General features: G+C 35.2%; 1 protein-coding gene across 1 annotated transcript in view; it reads right to left on the bottom strand.

Moving 5' to 3' along the window:
• The window catches only part of LOC109676090 (putative selection and upkeep of intraepithelial T-cells protein 1 homolog), a 30,064-nt gene extending 29,607 nt beyond the window's left edge, over positions 1-457 (bottom strand). Inside the window, 1 exon segment of the mRNA XM_074077968.1 lies at positions 379-457. Coding sequence (XP_073934069.1) covers positions 379-457 — 79 coding nt within the window.
• Between the last annotated feature and the right edge of the window lie 13,634 nt (positions 458-14,091).

The raw sequence follows: 14,091 nt of genomic DNA, 5'->3' as shown, positions 1-14,091 counted from the left end.
CAGCAAGCAGGTATGGTTTTACCTGTGGCATAACCCCTCACCCCGCTTCTTAGCTTGGTCACGGTTGACATGGTAGGGAAGTTGTCTTAGGAGAGGAAAGGTCTTAAGTCAAACATTTGCTGGGGAAGCTGAAAACTCAGTAGGGTTTTATTTTTTGGTAGTACTAGGGTTTGAACTCTGGGTCAAGCAGATGCTCTATCACTTGAGTCTGCCCTCAGCCCTTTTGTGCTTCAGTTAATTCTCAGATAGGGTCTCATGTTTTTGCTTGAGGCCAGCCTCAAGCCATCACCCTTCTCTTAGGGTCCCCCACCCCCATAGTTGGAATCACAGGCACATAAACCATGGCCAGTTTGTTGATTGAGATGGGATCTTACTAACGTTTTGCCTGGGCTGGGCTAGAACTGCCATCATTCCAATCTTCATCTCTTGACTTGCTTGAATTACAGAAGTAAGCCATTGTGCCCAGCCCAAGACCCTACATTTTATGTGTCCTCAAAGGTTACCCCCACCACTGGTTAAGTGAGAGAGCACCCTGATAATCAGTATGGACCCAGGAAACTGGTTGTGACTGGAACACAGATTCACAGATTTGAAGTAGGAAATGTGTGCCCATGCTGCAGAGAGCATCCAAGGGTGATGCTCTCTTGTGTTTGGAAAAACACTGACAGTCAGCAACTGGCATGGTAGCAAGCTCCAACAGGAAAAGTAGAGTGGGGCTCAGCCAGAACCTTTTTGGTCTAAACTGTTTGGGCTTTAGAGAGAAAATGGCTTGATGTCTCTGTGCCTCCCATATAAAGTAAAAAGCAAAATGACAAACCTGGGAAACAAACAAAAACTCAAACAAAATAAATAAAAAAACCAAACCAGATCAAACAGCAAAACAAAAAAAGATGAAACATCTCCACCCTGTTTTTCCTCAGCAAGGAAGAAATATGGACTGGTTTTTAAAGTTTTTTTTTTTATTGTTTGTCTTTCTCTGTACTTATTTTATTGTATTTTCTCTCACTATTTTTTCTTATACCATCATCCCATATAATCTTTATTTTCCTTTCTTGCTTCTATTTGTTTTTCCTTTCCCAATCTGCCCTTAGATGTAGAAATGAACTTCCAACAAAACTTCTGTATGATCCAGCTATATTACTTTTAGATATATATAGACAAAAGAATCAAAGACAGCTTACCTCACTATAATGTAGGCCCCTTTGGGACCTAGAGGTGGGTCTTAATTTTGACCCATGAAATCTTGCATGTTCTCTGGAACTGGAACAATGTCTTGACTTTGGAAGAACTTTTTTATTTTAAATATTTTTATTAGCATATATTAGTTGTATAGGAGTAATTCTTTATGACATTTCTGTATATGCTTACAGTGCATCTTGGTTAGTTTCACTCTACTCTCTCTTTCTTATCCCCTCCCCTCCATACTTAAAAAGATCACAGCAGGTTTCATTATTCTATTTCATATATGTATATAAAGTACATTGTCCATATTCACCCTCTTTTATCCATCTTATTCATACCATGGCCACAAGTACCCACCACACAACAGACCCCGTTTTATAATCCTGTCCTTCATTTTTAAGTTCATATTCATTGTGCAAACAGGTTTCAAGATGGCATTTCACCTGTAAATATACTGTAGTTTAGTCAGATTAACTCCCTTTATTACTCTCCCTAACTTGTATTCATAAGTTTTTAGTGCGTTTTGTTATGCCATCTTCCTACACAGATGCAATGTATTTCAATATTTATTCACTTTCTATCATTCTCTTTTCCTCTTCCTCCTCCCCTGAGTCCCACTATTACAAACATGTTCCACATATAAATGTGTATATGATCATGTCTTTATTTGTGCATACATTCATCTTTTGGAGCTATCTTCCACGTATGACAGAAAATATGTGACCTTTGTCTTTCTTAACCCAGCTTACTTTGTTTAATATGTTGTTCTGAAGTTCCATCCATTTACCTGAAAACAAGTTGATTTCATTATTTATGACTAATACTCCACTGTGTATATACCACATTTTCTTAATCCATTCATCAGTTGGAGGGCATCTGGGCTGTTTCCATAGCTTGTCTATTGTTCTTCAATAAACATGGGCATGTAAGTGTCTCTACATTTCTTCAGGTATACATCCAGGAGTGGTATCACTGGACTGATTGTTTTGTAATTATATTTTTAGTTTTTTAAGAAATTGCCATACTGCATCCCACAGTACTAATTTACATTTCCACCAACAGTATATAGGGGTTTCTGTTTCACCACACTCTTGCCAACATTTGTCATTTGTGTTTTTGAAGATAGCCATTCTAACTGGGGTGAGATAAAATCTTAATGTAGTTTTGGTTTACATTTCTTTTATGACCATGGAAGTTGAACACTTCTTCATGTATTTATTGGCCATTTGTACCTCCTCCTTTGAAAATCATCTGTGCATATCCTTATCTCAAGTAGCAAAAAACCTTGTTCCTTCCTATTATTGCTTATACTCTCTCTTCAACAAAATTAGAGATAAGGGCAAAATAGTTTTTCCAGGTAGCGAGGAGGTTGGGGGGAGAGGGAGTGGGTGGAGTGGGTGGTAAGGGAGGAGGTGGGGGCAGGGGGGAGAAATGACCCAAGCATTGTATGCACATATGAATAATAAAACAATAAAAATTAAAAAAAAGAAAATCATCTGTGCAGTTCATTTGTCCATTTCTTCATTGGGTTGTTGATTCTTTGGATATTTATATTTTGAGTTCATAGGTTATGGTTATTAATTCCTTATCAGATGAATAGTTGGCAAAGATTTTCTCCCATTCTAAAGGCTATCTCTTCAGTCAAGTAACTGTTTCCTTTGCTGTACAGAAGCGTTTTAGTTTGATGCAATCTCATCTGTCAATCCTTTCTCTTAATTGCTGAGGTACTGGGGTTCTATTCAGGAAGTCATGGTCTATGCCTATATGTTCCAGAGTTTCCCCTATTCTTTCTTATAGTAGTTACAAAGTTTCAGGTCTTATGTTAAAGTCTTTTATCTACTTTGAATTGATGTTAGTTCAGGGTAAAAGACAGGGATCTATTTTCAATCTTTTATATGTGAATATTCAGTTTTCCCAGCACCATTTGTCGAAGAGGTTATCTTTTCTTCAACATATGTTTTGGGTTCCTTTGTCAAAAATAAGATGGCTGTAGCTTTGTGGATTTATATCTATGTCTTCATTTCTGTCTTTTTTTGGCCAATATCATGCTGTTTTTATTGCTATGGCTCTATAATATAGTTTGAAATCAGAACATTGTTCTTTTTGCTAAGAATTGCTTTGGCTATTTGAGGTCTTTTGTGTTTTCATATGAACTTTAGGGTTGATTTTTCTATCTTTGTGAAGAGTGTCATTGGAATTTTATTGCTTTTGGTAGTACAACCATTTTCACAATATTGACTGTTGATTCATGAGCAAGAGAGATCTATCTTCTGATGTCTTCTTTGATTTCTTTCTTCAGTGATTTATAGTTTCCATTGAGAGGTCTTTCACTTCTTTTGATAAATTTATTCCTAAGTATTTTATTATTTTTAACTACTGTAAATGTCATCACCTTCTTGATGTCTTTTCTCAGTCTGTTCATTGTTGATATATAGAAAACCTACTGACTTTTGTGTATTGATTTTTTATCCTGCTACTTTGCTAGTAGTGTTTATGATTTCTAAGAGTTTTTGGCAGAAAATTGGAGAACAGGGAGGCAGAACAGGTCCTGTCTTGGGGATTGGTATCAGTGGGAGGGGGGGATGTGGGGAAAGAGTGTAGGAGGGTAAATGTGGTACAAATACTGTGTACACATGTATGTAAGTGGAAAAATGAGACCTGTTGAAACTATTCCAGGAATGGGGCAGGGCAGATGAAAAAGAATGATGGAGGGGGTAAATTCAAATATGATGTATTGTAAAAACTTTGTAAGTGACACAGTGTACCCCCGGCACAACAATAAAAAATTTTTGTAGAAATCTGGTAGAGATAAACTAATGTGGGTAGTAATACACATATGCATGGAAAAAACACAAGGAATCTTTACCTAATGGTAAGGAGTAAGCACCATCACCAATGAATTACTGAGCTCAAGAGAGGAGGAATGCTTGGTCTCCATAGCTACCTCCCTGCTGCTATGGTTTGCTTCCAGGCAGGACTGAGAAATCTGAGTGCAGGTCTGGCCAATTGCTTCATTTTCAAAGCTTCCTTCCTCCCACATGATGGCTTCTAAAGCGAGCGGTAATCTACCCACCTCACAGATCACAAAGCTGAAATCTCTCTTTACACAAAGAAGAGAAACTTCTACAGTGAATGCAGTCTTGAATCTGTTCTGCAATAAATCTGCATACAGCACCAGCCTGAACAGTAGGAACTACAACAGACTATCGCAGGATATTTGGCAATTCTATTTTTATTTTTCTGAGGAACCTCCATACTATTTTCATAGTAGCTGCACTCATTTATATTCCCACCAACAGTGTGTAAGTGTTCCTTTTTCCCTGCATCAGCACCAGTATTTATTGTTTTCATAATGAGAGTCATTCTGACTGTAATGATGTAGAATCTTAGCATTGCTTTGACTTGAATTTCCTTGATGGCTAAAGATGATGAACACTTCTTCATGCATTTATTTGCCATTTGTACTTCTTTTGAGAACTGCCTGTTCAATTTGATTGTCCATTTATTAATTGGATTACTTGTTCATTTGGTGTTTAATTTTTTGAGCTCTTTATATGTTCTGGATGTAGTCCTTTTTCCAATTAATAGCTTACAAAGATTTTCTCACATTCTGCAAGCTGTCTCTTAATTTTGGTATTGTTACCTTTGATGTATCTTAAGATACATGTTATGGTATGTAAATCTTCCTATTTCCCACATAATAATAGAAAAAAAAGTAGGTAGATAAGCCAAATCCACTGGAGAACATTACCAACGAAATTAAGTGACAATATATATTTGTTAATTAAAGATATGGAAATGATTGGAGAAAAAAAGAAAATAGTGAAACAGGCAAATAAAACACAAAATATGTAGAACAGAAGACCTTGTGATGCAAAACCAAATAAAGAGCAGAATACTAAAAAATGTAATTGAAAAAATTCATCAAATTGTAGAATCTAAGCTTGATGTGGTGGTGCATGTCTGTAATACCAGATATTTCTTGGGAGATGGAAGCAGACATATCACAAGTTTGAGGTCAGCCCAGGCAAAGTTAGCAAAACCTTATCTCAAAAATAAATAAAACAAAAGTCATGGGGGCATACTTAAGTGATACATGCCTCAAAGGCACACCCCCAGTAACCTAACAGTCTATCTGGCTGTGGCTATAAGCTCATCATTAAATTAATGCATTGGTAAAGTTAGTGTCCTCGTAATCCAATCATCCCTCAGTAGCACCACTAGCTGGGGCCAAACCTTAATCACATGTGCCTTTTTGGGAAACACTTCAGATCCAAATTATAACAATAATGAAGGCATGCACACAAATATTACTAGTCATTTTATTTGTAATAATAAGAAACTGGAAATAATCCTAAAGTCTATCTACAGTTGAATGACTGACCAGATTGTCTCATCTTATGATGTATCTGTACAATGGAATACTATTCAGCTGTACTTATAACAATAAGGATGAATCTAAAAATAATTATTCTCGATGAAAGAAGTCAGGTAACAACAAGGAATTACTTTATGGTTCTGCTCATATAAAATTCTAGAAAGAACATATTAATCCCTAGTACAGAAAATTTACTAGTTGCCTGAGGGTGGTGGTAGGAAGACAGTGATGAGGAATTATCAAGGAATATTGAGAAAACATTCCAATTAAGACATTGTGATTGTAGATAATAGTTTAAAGGATGTGTAGGATATGTCAAATGCATCAAGTTGCTTTCCTTAAATGTGTACAATGAACTGTACATAAATTAAACCTCAAATATTTGAATAAAGCAAATAAAAAGAAAAGGCTATAATTATGATGGCTCTGTTCTCTGACTCTCTAGATATAAAAAAGGAGAGTGAAAAGAGCATATACAAATTCTTTGGATGTCTATTATCACTTTTTAATATGTCATCTCACTACCCTGTACCTCCATTGCTTTGATAAGTAAGCTCCCAACAGTGTGGTTCCCTTTTATGGATAAGTCTTTCTTTCTCTTTCTCTCATCGCCTTTGTCTTTCTGTGGTTTAACTGTGATGAGTGGATCATTTCATGTTTATCCCATCTGGATTTTGTTGAGCTCTGATATATGTATATTAATATTTTCCATCAAATTTCTGTGCTTTAGATAGTGTGATATCCATTGAGATACCTTCAAGTTTACAGATTCTTTTTTCTGTTCTGTTAACTGTACTTTTCATTTTTAGGATTATCATTTGCAATTATATTGTAAGTAGATACATATCCATTATGAACATTTACATATTATTATATATAGTTAAGTACATATAATTTCTCTTTGTAGGTCATGTCTAACTGAGGTTAGATCACTGTTATTATAAGTTGTTAAAAAATTTTTTTGACAGAACTAGAGTTTGAACCCAGAACCTCAGCAGGTGCTTTACCACTTGAGCCATCCCCCAGCCCTTTCTTTAGTTTTTTTTAGCTACCTAGTGATTTAGTTATTTTTTAGGTTACTTTTCAGGTAATGTCTGGCATTTTTATCTGGGTCTGGCCTCAGACCACAATTCCTATGCCTCTCATATGTATGGGATCATAGGCATGAACCACCTGCTTAGCGTATTTGTTGAGATGGGTTCCTGCCAACTTGTGCCTGGGCTGCCTCAAATGCTACCCTACCCATCTCCACCTCTCAAGTAGCTGGAATTATAGACATGAGCCTTCACACCTGGCCCTATTTTTAAGATAATTTCTATTGCATTCATTGAAATAAGTTTACATATAAGTTCTCTGAATGCTTCATCATTGTTTATTGAGCCCAAGCATTTTACTTAACATATACTAACAAATCTGAATTCTAATGCTTGCCCCTGCCACCAACACACAGTTTTCTGTACTGTGGGCATAAGAGTCAATTTGGATGTCACTTTCTATGAATCTTTGTTAAATTTCTGGTGCTTCTGCCATTTTGTGCTTATTCAGACTAATATGGCTGGGATGCTAACCTTTGTTTTCCTCTGAAATCTTTATTTTTCTACAATACCCTGGATTTTTCCATGTTCTTGATCCAAATAAGGTGTTTTTCATTGGCAAAGCAGAGCAAATGCAAATCTTTTAAGGGCTATACTTCTCCCTTAGGATAAAATTTTGTACTGTAGAACTTAAAGGCAAGACAGGAGCTGAGAGCAGCCCCTGTCAAAAATGCCATACACTCTCTACTTCCTTACCAAGATTCAGTAAATGTTTTTGAATATGTGATCTCTAAATTACAACATACAACTATTTAACAATCAGCAAAATTGAACAGAACTTGCAGTTTTCTTCATATATTTTTGTTTAAAGCATCAAATTATTTTCCACTTCATCCAAACATCAAATGATCATTTTTTCTCCTTATTTACTTCCCAAGACACAGTCATTTGGAATTTGATGTGCAGGGTTTTGTAGTTAACACGGTGTAAGTATGTTTATATCAGTATTATTAAATTTTATTTTTTTCTTTTTGAAATGCACTTGTATTTATCCAACATTATCTGTTTAAGAAATACTTGTAGTAATACAGCAAAATCTATTGATTACTTATTCAAGTTTAGCTGCAACTTTAGAAATAATTGTTCTCTCTTTTTCTCTTTTACAATTTCATTCAGCACTACAATAAATAAAATATCAAGTCTAATAAGTGGAATAATGAAATTTTAATTTGTTCTTATGGTATCACAGTTTTTAAATTATTGACAAATTTCTCTCCAACTTTTTTACACTAATTTACTTTCACATCAGGAATATATGCTTTCCCATTTCTCTAAATCATCATTAAAACTCGAAACTTTTAAAAGTTTGCTAGTTGGATAATAGTATGATGAATTTAATTTATCCTGAACTGCAATTTTTAAGAATTTTATCTTATAATTACATTTGCTTTTGTATCATGCCCTGTGATGAGTAAGCACACATATTAAATCAGATCACCATTAGTAAGAACTTATGAGTTAGGAACTATCATGTATTCTGCCAGTTCCCAAAAGAGGTGTATTAACACCTTAGCAATGTTTATAGAATTGCATTTTTTCACAGTACTTGATATTTGAACTCAGGGCCTCAAAAATCCTCACAGGAAAGTGCTCTTAACTACCATTTAACTACATTCCCAGGCTGTAGAATTGCTTATTTTTCATTTCCTTAAATTTTTTTTCTAAAATTAAGAATGCACTAGTGTATATGGACTATATAGTAACTTTTAGAATGTTTTTTAGCTAGTTTTTTTTTTTTGGCGGTACTGGTTTGAACTCAGGGCCTCATGATTGCTAACCAGGCGCTCTACCACTTGAGTCACTCCACCAGCTAGAATGTTTTGATATAAAGTTCTTGACTTTATTTTGTATATATTTCATCAGATTTTATTCAACAATTTCTTCAAAATTATTTTTTCCTTTTAATATTAATCTATTCCATATGTTTTTGTAAGATCAAAAAGAATTAACCTAGAAGGTAACACACATGCACAGGAAATCAATGCGAGTCAATTCCCTGTATAGCTATCCTTATCTCGACTAGCAAAACCCCTTGTTCCTTCCTATGATTGCTTATACTCTCTCTTCAACAAAATTAGAGTTAAGGGCAAAATAATTTCTGCTGGGTATTGAGGGGGTGGGGGGGAGAGGGAGGGGGCAGAGTGGGTGGTAAGGGAGGGGGTGGGGGCAGGGGGGAGAAATGACCCAAGCATTGTATGCACATATGAACAATAAAAAATAAAAATAAAAAAAATAAAAACAGAAAAAAAAGAATTTGCATGGATTTTCCAAGTTTCTCTGTCATTATACTTTATGAATCTCTTCCAAAGATCATAGATGTTGGAATAGTGTTCTTTTATTGAGACATAGTATTTGTATGTCTTTATTGGGTACCTTGTGGTAATTCAATACCTGTATACACTGTGGAAACATCAAATCAAGGTAATAAGCATCTCTGTCTTTCAACTATTAATCATTTTTATATATGAGGAGTTTCTATTCTTTTAGTCATTTTGAAATATATTGTGTATTGTTTTAATCAGTAGTTAGACAACTGTGCTAAAGAAGAACCAGAATTAATTCTCTGCACTCTTGGTGCTCTTTACTGAACTTCTTTCCATACCATATCATCCTTCCTAGTCTCAAATGATCATAATTCCATTCTCTTCTACAAGATTGACTTATTAGTTTCAAGAAATGAGTGACAATATGTGGTATGTGTCTTTCTATGTCTGGCATAAGAATAGGTTTTCTGATGGTACTGGGAGCTTGAACTCAGGGCTTCATGCTTGCTAGGCAAGTGCTCTACCACAAGAATAGTTTTAACAATTATTGAATGTTTTATAATTACTGATCTAAATTTATTTCTACTATCAGAGAATTACCTCCATTTGATTTTATTGTCATTGTTCCCCCAACTAATCTTCTGATTATGTTTCCACTTTTTCTTTTAATTAACCCAGTTTCTAGAGAGCTACAAATGGGATGTAAATTTGGATACCCAAAAAGTCTTTATCCTCCACATGGAAATATTTTGAACATATGTTAATTATTTTCTTCTGAGATCTTAGCATGTGGTTATACAGCAGTTTCTGTATCCTCATTTCCAAATAAGAAGTTTGATCCTGTCATTATTTAACCTTGTAGGTATGGTGTTGAGGAAATAAAATGTACTTAAGGTATTGTAAATTTACATATTACTGAAGGCAAGTAAAGAAGAGAAAGTGTTTGAGAACATACTGTTCTTTTCTGAGATGCCGAAGATACTTTTGGAAAAGTTACAAGAAACAACTTTTAAAAATAGTTTTATCATCTTTTGAATTAGAATATATTAATAATATAAAGGGTTTTCATTGTAGAAATTTCATACAAGTTTACAGGGTACTTTGAACAAGCTCACCCCTCCATTATAGCCCCATTCCCCCTGTCTCCTCCTCACTGTTTTCAAACAGTGTCTGGTGGGTTTCATTTTGCTGTATTCAAGCATGTACATGTACTATATTTTGATTCTTCCTGCTCCGCAGTATCCTTTCCTCCTCCCCTCTTATTGATTCCCCCAGGCCATCTCCCTATTAGTTTATGTTCCATCATCATCATCATCATCATCATCACTTTAAGGCTAGGTTCCACAAATGAGTGAGAATATGTAATAATTTCCTATTTGAGCTTGACTTATTGCACTCAACATGATGACCTCTAGTTCTATCTGTTTTCCTACAAATAACATAATTTCATTTTTCTTCATTGAGTAATATCCTGGTGTGTGTGTATGTACATATATGTGTGTATATATTTCTGTGTGTATATGTAAATGTATATATCTGTAAAACACATGGGTATGCAAGTATCTCTCTTGTCTAGTGGTTTATTCTTCTTTGGATATATGCCTAAGAGTGGTATGGTAGGGTTATAACACAGGTCTATTTTTAGTTTTTTGAGGAATCTCCATGCTGATTTCCATAGTGGTTGCTCTAGTTTACATTCCCATCCTCAGTGGGATTCGTTGTTGTTTTCTTGATGATTGCCAATCAGACTGGGATGAGATGGAATATTAGTGTCGTTTTCATTTGCATTTCCTTTATGGCTAAGAATATTGAACATTTCTTCATGTATTTATTAGCCATTTGAATTTCTTCTTCTGAGAGTTGTCTGTTCAATTTGTTTGCCCATTTATTAACTAGATGATTTGTTCTTTTGCTGTTAGTTTTTTGAGCTCTTTGTGTGTTCCAGATATTAATCCCTTATCAGTTGAACAGTTGGTGAAGAGTTTCTTCCATTCATTGGGTTGTTTCATAATTCTAGTAATTAAAGAAACAACTTTTGTTTAAAAAATTGACTAATTTGAATTTCCTAGCTTAAATAAGTGTGGAAAAAATATTCACAGGGAGGAAGCCTGCAAGGTATAAAATCATCTGAGAAAAAAGCCTAATTTAATCTGCATATTATCACTTTGTAACTGAAGTAAATGAATAAATTGTTGAAGTTATAATCAAAAGATATTCTCTATCTGTTGTTCTCTGTTGTGTCTCTGTCTCCATCTTAACCTCTGCCTCTCCCTAAGCCCTCAAACTCAGATATAAGGATATTACTATATGTTATGTTTTACTTATGAAAGACTCTAGCAAAATAAAATTGGTACTTATATTGGAAGACATATGAGAAATTGCCTTGGGTCTGTAGATTCACTTTTTAGTTTTTCTAAATTTTTCTAAATAATCTCATGCCTCCTCTTGACTTTTGAGACTTGCAAGATCATGAAATGTAAGAAATATGGAATTGGAATAATCAAATTTTCAACATATGAAAGTAGATAAACTCACTCAGTGAAATGGCACTGAGAATGCAGCTACTGCAAAATAACAGAATTTAGCCCAAAACTCCAACACGATTTTTACAGAATTGAAGAAAACATTAAGAAACACTGTAGGCAACATAAACATATTTGGGAAAATTATATCTCTTTTTACAATAAAACTTCTCTGATTATTGGAGTTGGTTGATATTTTTATTTAAAATTTACCAGATAATTTAGGGCATCAAAATTTGCAGTCATTTTTATCATTTTCAATTTTGACTATACTATCAGGAAGTTCTTTCTATAAAATTCTATAAAATTAGTAATGTGAGAAGCATTAGTAGAGCCTGAATAGTGAAAAATATAATGATTTAGTCTTTTGAGTTCATGGCATTGTACAATCTCTAGTACAAAAAATTATTATATTGTCCTCACCATTTTTAATAGAATTCTGGGAAAACTAAACAAAAAAAAGATAAGTTGATAAAATATTAGAATGGCAAAGTCAACTTATAAATGTTCTTATTGGGATCCAGAGCTGCAGCACCAACAAATGAACATACAGTCCTGTGGAGCTGATAAAATTTGGTTTAGCTCCTCTGGTCTCTTGTAAGAGACAGTAAAAATTCTCTTTGATTTTAATACTGTTGTTAGTCCCATCAGGACAGTAGTTAAATGTGATTTGAACTGAAGAATATTGGCTATATACTCCATATTACTTTCCTCGATCATTAATCCATCCCTGTGAAATGCCAAGATAACATTGGCTGTTTTTCTTGGTGGATGAAACTAGGTACGAGGTATACAGATTTGTATTATAACACACACTTGTGCCTTGAATTTGTTTTATCTCAATAGGTGGGATATTTCTCAGTGTCTGCAATGTAATGGGAAGAGTCTGACTTTTGGTCAGTATCCCAGATGTGACCCTTTATGTCTCATCATAGGAAATTCCAAAGGCTTTGTCTAGCAAACCTTATGGGGGAAAGCTGTTTGGGCAGGTCCACAAGTCTTGGTACACAGTCAGTGCCTTGAAGTTTTGAAGGGAGTTACACTAAAAAAAAAAAATCTGTCCCCAACTTTAGGAAGACATGTGCATTTGCCTATATGGCCTAAGAACCTCCATTTGGAGGCTTCTTTTTTTTTTATTTTTCTTTTATTATTCATATGTGCATACAAGGCTTGGTTCATTTCTCCCCCCTGCCCCCACCCCCTCCCTTACCTCCCACTCCACCCCCTCCCGCTCCCCCTCCTCAATACCCAGCAGAAACTATTTTGCCCTTATCTCTAATTTTGTTGGTCCCCTTTTCCTATTGGCCTCAGTTGCTTTAAGGTATCTGCTTTAGTTTCTCTGCATTAAGGGCAACAAATGCTAGCTAGTTTTTTAGGTGTCTTACCTATCCTCACCCCTCCCTTGTGTGCTCTCACTTTTATCATGTGCTCATAGTCCAATCCCCTTGTTGTGTTTGCCCTTGATCTAATGTCCACATATGAGGGAGAACATATGATTTTTGGTCTTTTGGGCCAGGCTAACCTCACTCAGAATGATGTTCTCCAATTCCATCCATTTACCAGCGAATGATAACATTTCGTTCTTCTTCATGGCTGCATAAAATTCCATTGTGTATAGATACCACATTTTCTTAATCCATTCGTCAGTGCTGGGGCATCCTGGAGGCTTCTTTATTGGAACCCACAGCTCAGACATTTTTCAGTTACCTCTGTTTAGGTCTGCTTTCTTGATGAGTGTCTTGACTAAAATACTCTTCTTCATGCTGACTCAGCACATTCCTATTTCTAGTCCTTTGCTGTACCTCCTCACCCCTCATCCCAGTTCATAAGATTCCAGAAGCATGTCCACTACTTATACTACATGTTTCCTGGCCCTGGCTCATGTTGTTCCATGGTAGAACAGTGGGGAGCCAGCACTGCTTTCCTTTTTGGACTCTTTTTAACCTCTGCAGTAAGTGAATTGACTGGTTCTCTCCCTCTTCCTTTTCTTACGTGACCAACTCAACACCTGGAAGCTCTCAACAGAAAGCTCAGAGAAAGTCAAGAGTCAGTGGATGCCAAGATGAAAACATGAAGACTAGATTATGGGCCTTTTCATTTAAACAAAACTAATTTTGCTGCACTGTCCATAATAATTCACCATGGAGTCTCATTGTGTTTGAGGGGAAAAGCTTACTGGTAATCAAGACTATACATTTGGTTAAGTAAATGGAACTCGTTAGTGTTATTGGTAAATCACTGGAATCAAGTATTCAAATTGTCCTTCCTTGGTTACTAATTCTATATTGCTTTTCATTTTCATTAGGAAATTATAGTTATGTGATAAAACCAGTGCATTTAGCTTTTGGCATGAGTTAGGGGTATCCTAAAATTATATGCCTTCTATGAATATAGTTTCAGAAATGTTCCTGAAGTGTCCAGATCCTGTGGATACTTATCTGCTCCCCAAAGAGAAAGTTATGATATTAAATTTTCAATTCTACCTTTGAGATCAAAGGAGAAATAATTATGCAAGTGTTGTGATGAGTTTTAGAAAATGTGTAGATTAAAAAGATAGTTTGGCCTTCTGGGTTTACAAGGGAAAGTTTTCATAATTGTGTAGTCAGACTTGAAACTGTCATTGACATTTGAGACACTAACACTGGTACCAA

The sequence above is a fragment of the Castor canadensis genome, chromosome 7, assembly GCF_047511655.1.
Source record: "Castor canadensis chromosome 7, mCasCan1.hap1v2, whole genome shotgun sequence".
Lineage (NCBI taxonomy): Eukaryota > Metazoa > Chordata > Mammalia > Rodentia > Castoridae > Castor > Castor canadensis.
Note: the sequence above shows the minus strand (reverse complement) of the source record. Positions and strands in the feature narration are given on the sequence as shown.